At 37.8% G+C, this 7710-nt stretch overlaps 1 protein-coding gene across 1 annotated transcript; it reads left to right on the top strand.

The window, feature by feature from the left end:
• The first annotated feature begins 474 nt into the window (after positions 1 to 474).
• On the top strand, positions 475 to 801 carry LOC140815532 (uncharacterized). The gene has a single exon (XM_073174616.1). The coding sequence runs from the start codon at positions 475 to 477 to the stop codon at positions 799 to 801; it is 327 nt and encodes a 108-aa protein (XP_073030717.1).
• Positions 802 to 7710: the final 6909 nt, after the last annotated feature.

The raw sequence follows: 7710 nt of genomic DNA, 5'->3' as shown, positions 1-7710 counted from the left end.
GAGTCTACCTTTTAAAAATTATAATTGGCTAATATTATTTGGGATTATAATTGTTTAATTGGACTCTACGTGTCCACTAAGAAAATACGATTTCCCATTTCCATCAGAGGGTGGTGGAAATGTCAAAATAGTGGGAGGGAAATTTATAAAATAAAAATCCATATTTTATATCTTAAAATTATTTTAAAATAATCAGTAACCATTATTTTGTTTCCACATCAGTGTATTTTCGATTTCGTCACGTAATCCATTTATGTTATTAACAAATTAACCAAACCTAATTTTCAATACTGGTTGGAAAAATTGTTCTGAATTCGGAGAAAATGACATACACACTAATGTCGGACCTGCTGAACTGACAAAACATGCTCGCTTCTATGTCAAATAAACTGTAGGGACAAATTGAGGAAATGTTGAATGCTGCTGACATTCGAATGCACGTGCAAGAGTTGCATGGTACATTAAACTCATACAATGATTCACACCACTTTCAAGGAGCTCATGACTACATTTATGCAAGATGGAGATCTGGCCCATGAGCATGGTTTACATATGACTGGGCTTATTGAGAATGTGGTGGGCTTGGAATATGCGATTCCTAACGAGTTACTTGATGACATCAATTTGTTATCTTTCACTTCCTCGTTTGACGGAGTTATGGTGAAATTCAATTTGAATAAGATAGATGATAGCTTTGAAGAGCTATTCAATATGCTTATGACTTATGAGTTCACCATAAAACAGGAAAATGGTGTTTTTTTAATGGCCTCTCGTCAGGACAAAAAATGGCCCACAAGGTAAGGGAAAGAAATGTTCTGTCTCTCAAAATAAAAATAAAACCCAATAAAAGGCAAACTCTGAAAGACACGTAAAGGGCCTAAAAAGCCCGATAAGTCAGAACATATTTATTTCACTGCAAGAAGTTCGGACATAAGAAATTATATGCGTCAGAAATGTTCTGGAAATAATGAGTAAATGTCCCAGTAAACAAGATTTCAACAACAAAGAAAAGAAAGTTAGATAATTCAAATCCCGCACAAATATGGCATGTAGAACCCGAAAATCAGATTACGTATAAGCCATGCATAATTGCTACTATTTAAATTAAAAATAAATATTTTATATAAATATGAAGTGTTTTAATTATTTTAAAAGTAGATGTTTAGTTTTATTTTTTTAAGATAAATACGCGAGGTTGGACCAGAGTTTGAAGATTAGAGATAAGATTAATAATAAGAAAATATTCCTAAATTTAATTTTAGTCAAAGAATAATTTAATTTATAGAAATAGAATGTTTTAGGATTCATTTAAATTAATTAGAGCTAAGTTATTAAATAAAATTCTTTAGGTTAATATTTAATTAAAGCTTAAATTAAAATATGTAAACATATGTGGGTGAATTAATCTAGGTATAAAATTTTCAAGAAATTAAATATAACATTTAAATACTTAAATTGTTAACCATGCAATGCCATACAAGAGTTCATTTTAAATTAAGGTGTGAATCCACTAAATTATATAATAGAGGTATTAAACCTCAAGCATTTAGAATACAAGATTTAAACAATAAAATACCATGCAAATTAGTAATAATAATTTTGGTTCCAAGATTTAAAATATTTTAAAGGTTGGTAACTCTCAAGTAAAACTATCTCTAATTGCACTTCATGGTGTATTCATTCCCATTTTCATAACTAAATAGTAGTAAATTAACTACTAGAACCCACATCATTTTCCTCAAACCATTATCTAAAAAAAGTATCGAGCACATTCAGTAGGAATAAGAAACAAGAAACCAAGGCAACAAGGAATGAGAAGACATTCAAAAACCATTCACCTCCTTCACTTGTAACTCCCATTTTAATGTATGTTATGACCCATTTAACACCACTTATAACATTCATCTTCATCACCTACATATCCTGCACCGATATTCTCGAAAATATCAAGAGAAACCAGCTGCCATAATCGTGTAAGAATAGCACAAGAACAAGAAAGGAAATCCAACTCCGATTCCACCGCTCGTCTTCGTCGTATTGATTTGTTTTGTGTCAAAACAAATTCCAGGCATGTATATATCATTCCTTTGCTCTGCAATCAAGTTATATTAGCTATTTTAAATCATTATATGATCATAAATCGAGTGACAAACGCATTTTGACAGCAAAATAACTCTCGAAAAATTTGTACAACACCTTGAGCCTTTGATTGTGCTTCATGGTTGCTGTATTTTTATTGGTTTCAGGAGTCGTTTCGTTTCCAGACACCCAAGGCTGCTTCTAGGCATATTTTAGAATGTGTTATAGTGCTTTTGGTTCAATTGTTTTGGACCATACACTCAAGAAAAAAGAAATGACAGCAAGTTCTTCATAAGTGCAGAATTGAATCACGTCTTTCTCTCTTGGTTGGTTAAGGAGGGAGTTCGAATCATGGCTGTCCTAGGAACTCTATCCATGGTTAGAACCCTTCCTTATCTTATCTAGGACGTGACCAAAGTATCCTTTCAAAGCATAGTTCATGGTTCCATCAGATTTTAAAACAGCAATACAAACATCACTCGAAACTTTATGTTTCTGGTTTGTGTGATTAACTTTGGTTTTGAGGTGTTGGGATGGGCTGTGGTTGGCTTTTAGCCCATAGCCATGGTTCATACAACACTCCATTATGTCTAGATCGAGCCATGGTGAATCAAATGGCCACTGGAACGACACAAGACAATAGAACAATTCTATACATCTCATTGCACAGGATTGAGTTCTCGGTTGGTATGTTTCGGTGTCTTAGGTATTTTCTTGGGTTGTGTTTGGCTTTTAGCCCTTAGCCATGGTCCAGACCATACCTTAGGATTTTGGTAACAGTCCTTGGGCGGTGGTTCAAGCCATTGGTCATTAAATTTCAGAGTTCACCTCACAAACACACAAGTTGCTACTGCTGTAATTTGACAGCAACTTGCTGTTTGGTTTTAGTGCTTGTTTGAGTTCTTGGTTGGCTTTTAGCCCATGGACTTGGACTGGACAGTACCTCAATGAGTTAATAAAGTCATGTTTTAGGCTTTTTGTGATTTGGTCGAGTTTAGAGGTCGTACGAGAATTTACGGTGAAATGTGCCAAAATGACTCTCGAAAGAGTGTTTTATGTTTTTGGATTCCATTCACCCATTTTCGTGTTATACAGTCATTATGCATATTTTTCAGTATGTTTGGGGTATTTTTAATCATGGTTAAACGTCGGTTAAATTTTGGTTCGAGTTGGTACGAAGCCATGATTAAAAATCAAGTTGTTGGTCTGAATCGTCTCGTTTTTGGTTCTATTGTTAAAGTTTTGTCAAGTAAGATTTATTGCATGTGTCATATATTAGTAGTAAGTCGCAGCAAGTCTGGGAACGACTCAACTCATCCGATAAAATAAGGTTATAATTATATTACGTGCATAAAAATTTGAAATGTTTATTTTTTAGATATATGCTATATGTCTTGTGGCCACCATAAATTTATGGGTTTGGAAGTCGGTAGGCACAACCGAGGACCTCTCCGCCCGGTGACATACGACCGGTTTATGATTATGTATGGGTACGGACATCCAGTCCAAGGGCTGTGATTGATCTCTACCGCCCAGTATACTGTGGTTTACTCTGATCAGACGCTTACGTTATGTTATGGGCCACTTGCTTAGAAACATTATCTCTACCAGAAAATTATGATATGTTATGACAGAGCTCGATTGAGCAAAGCTTTTACGTATGTTTTTCAGATATGCACGTAGTTATAATTATTCATGATACGATTTTCACCGTACGCTTTATGATACTTTACTTTTACGTTGCATGCGATTTTATGATATATTTACTTGTTATTCACGATATATACATGTTGAGTCTTTAGACTCACTAGACTTGATTGTTGTAGGTATTGATGAGGTCGAGCCGCGGGCGGAGACCAGTGAGCGATCTTGGGACAGCAGTAGTAAACCCGAGGACCTCCTGATTTAATTTATGCACCTTTTAACATTCAAAATTTATTTTAACATATTGGATATTTTTTTAAATTACTGTTGAAATACCATGTTGACTTCCGCTGTTATTTTAAGGTTATGTTATTTACATGTTTATTTTTTAAATTGGGCAAGATATTCATTTATTTAGAAAAATTTTAATAATTCCGAAAAATTATGAATACGAAATACGGACCTTTACAGTTGGTATCAGAGCCTATGATCTTGTAAAGGGTTCTGCTACTACTGCTCTCGAGAAGCTCATGAAGTCACGTCTTCGGTCTGTAAGTTTTACGATTACTCATTTATTTTAAAGCTTGAAATATTTTTACATCATGATTGCATGAAAGATTTTATGTCAAGATTACGATTATGAATTATTTATTTAAATTTAAAGAAATAGTGGAATTATGCATGTTGGTTACGTATGGGTTATAATTATGGAACAGCATGCCTCCTAGACGCCGTGTTGGACGCCCGAGGTGATGATGAGCGCCGTCATGAGGACGGTGAGGATCAGAGACAAGGGGAGAACGAGGAGAGAGATTTACCACCACCCCCTCCACCAGACATGAATGCCCAGATGCTAGCTGGGATGACTAAGTTTTTCGCACAGTTTGCGGGGAACAATGAAGTGGAGCCAGACAGACGTGGCCAGAGGCTATCTATGAGCGGTTCATGAAGATGCGACCAAAGGAGTTCTTAGGGACGTCCGATCCTATGGCTGCCAAGGGCTGGATTAAGTCCCTCGAGGTTATCTTTGTGTTTATGGGGCTTGAAGATGGAGATAGGGTTCGATGTGCGACCTAGCTGTTCGGAGGAGACGTTCGCCTATGGTGGGAAGGAGCATCTGTGGCTTTGGATTTGACTACTTTGAGCTGGGCGCGCTTCACAGAGGTATTCTACTCTAAATATTTTACTGAAGAGGTGCGTTCGAGGTTGACCACGGAGTTCATGACCCTGAGGCAAGGAGACTTGACTGTTACGGAGTTCATCCGTAAGTTCGAGAGGGGATGTCATTTTGTACCCCTAATTGCTAACGATGCTGGAGCCAAATTGAGGCATTTTCTGAATGGTCTACGGCCGATCTTACGCCGTGATGTTAGGGTGGCTGGCCCTACTTCCTATGATGTTGTTGTTTCCATAGCTCTAGCGGCAGAGCAGGACCAGAATGATATTGAGCGCGGAGATCTTTTCTAGTCCGACCGCCTGGGATGGAACAATTCTTATTCGAGCCAGTCAGCATCCGATGTTCCTATTGTCAGGGACTTTCTAGACGTTTTTCCTGATGACGTCTCTGGTTTACCACCTGTACGAGAGGTGGAATTTTCTATTGAGCTTATGCCAGGTACCACACCGATGTCGAAAGCACCTTACCGATTAGCACCGACAGAGATGACAAAACTCAAGAAACGGATTCAGGAACTTCTTGACAAGGAGTTTCCGCCCGAGCTTTTCGCCATGGGGCGCACCGGTATTATTTGTGAAGAAAAAGGATGGTTTGATGAGGCTCTGCATTGACTACCAGGAGTTGAACAGAGTTACAAAGAAGAACAAATACCCACTCCCGAGGATTGAAGATTTATTTGACCAGTTGCAGGGAGCTTCAGTATTCTCCAAAATTGATCTGCGTTCTGGTTATCATCAGCTGAGAGTGAAAGACGTCGATGTTCTCAAGACTGCTTTTAGGACTCGTTATGGCCACTTCGAGTTCCTTGTGATGCCGTTCGGTTTGACGAATGCGCCAGCGATTTTCATGGATCTCATGAATCGCGTATTTCAGCCATATCTTGATCAGTTCGTGATAGTATTCATAGATGATATTCTCATCTACTCAAAGAAACAAGAGGATCACAGTAGACATCTAACCACAGTACTTCAGACCTTGCAAAAGCATAAGCTATTCGCGAAGTTCAGCAAATCCGAGTTCTGGTTAGAAAAAATGGCGTTCTTAGGCCACGTCGTTTCTAGCAGTGGTATGGAGGTAGACCCGGCGAAAGTTGCCGCAGTCAGAGATTGAGTTGTGCCGCAAAATGCATCAGAGATCCGTAGTTTCCTTGGGCTAGCAAGATACTATAGGAAGTTCATTCGGGGATTCTCCTCCATCGCAGTTCCACTCACATCATTGACGAAAAAGAATGTTAAGTATGTGTGGAGCGAGGAATGTCAGAAGAGCTTCGATACATTGAAGCAAGCTCTTATTTCAGCACCAGTGTTGGCCAAGCCATCAGGACCCGGAGATTTCGTTCTGTGTACCGATGCTTCGAAACTCGGGTTAGGCGCAGTATTGATGAAGCCTGGGAAGGTGATAGCATATGCTTCTCGTCAGTTGAAGATCCATGAGAAGAATTATCCTACCCATGATCTAGAGTTGCCGGCCGTAGTATTTGTATTGAAAATTTGGAGGCATTATTTGTACGGAGAGAAGTGCCAGATCTTTATCGACCACAAAAGTCTCAAATACTTCTTTACACAGAAAGAGTTTAATATGTGGCAGAGGCGTTGGTTGGAGCTAGTGAAGGACTACGACTGTGACATTAGCTATCATCCTGGCAAAGCTAATGTAGTTGCAGACGCGTTGAGCAGGAAAGTCGCAGGGCTGGCTCATTTGGTGGTTTCGAGACCTCTTCAATTTGAGATGCTGAGGTTTGATCTAGATATATATCCTCGAGGTAGAGTTCCTCGTCTATCTACTTTGACGATTCAGTCTTCTCTTCTAGATCGTATTCACAGTGGACAGTTGGCAGACGAGTAGTTGGCTAAGTGGAAGCAGAGAGATGAAGCCGAGGGCAGTATCTTATACACATTCAGAGACGGTATTGTCAGATATCGAGACAGGATGTGGGTTCCGAGCAGCGATTCTATTCGAGAGGATATTCTATTTGAGGCCCATATGTCGTCGTACTCTATTCATTCTGGTAGTACGAAGATGTACAAAGACCTACAGTTATTATATTGGTGGCCAAGGATGAAGAGAGATATCAGACGATTTGTATCCGAGTGTCGGACGTGCCAGCTAGTGAAAGCGGAACATCAGAGACCAGCAGGTATGCTCAAGCCTCTTCCTATTCCCGAGTGGAAGTGGGAGAATGTCACCATTGAATTTGTTGTTGATAAACATAAAAATTTACATTAATTAAATGTTTTATAATATAAATATATAGTTTTTGTTTTATTAAATGTTTAAATATTATATGTTTTATAATACATTGTATAAAATATATGTTGTTGTATAGTTATATGTTTTTACTATTTTTTGCAAGTTCGATAAAACAAGAATAAACTTGGCGTTGCAAATTGGATTAAGATGATTCTTGGACATGTAGAAAGTTGATGTTAATATCTACAATATTGGTGGCAAGCATGAGATAAAAATCCTCTCACAATTGGGATCAAATTAAGCAACAAATAAAGTTACCAAAGGAGTGGCAGTTTTACCATGCTCTAGTATTTTGACCATATCTCTCAAATTACTTTGTCAAATGGTTTGAAAAAAATACCACAACTAGACAACTCAATTATCCACATGTTTTGTTTTATGTGAAGAAGCAAATTCGGAGAAGAAGATTTTCAAAAGAGTTGTGTAATATAATATAATATCTTGGAACACCAATGAAGACTTATGTGTAAAAAAATAATATTTTATTTGTGGTTGTCTCCCCAAATTTGGCTATAATAAATAGGGGTGCAATTGTAATGTATTGAGATATCCCTCATTCT

This window comes from Primulina eburnea, chromosome 15, assembly GCF_022965805.1.
Source record: "Primulina eburnea isolate SZY01 chromosome 15, ASM2296580v1, whole genome shotgun sequence".
In the NCBI taxonomy this organism is placed as follows: domain Eukaryota; kingdom Viridiplantae; phylum Streptophyta; class Magnoliopsida; order Lamiales; family Gesneriaceae; genus Primulina; species Primulina eburnea.
Note: the sequence above shows the minus strand (reverse complement) of the source record. Positions and strands in the feature narration are given on the sequence as shown.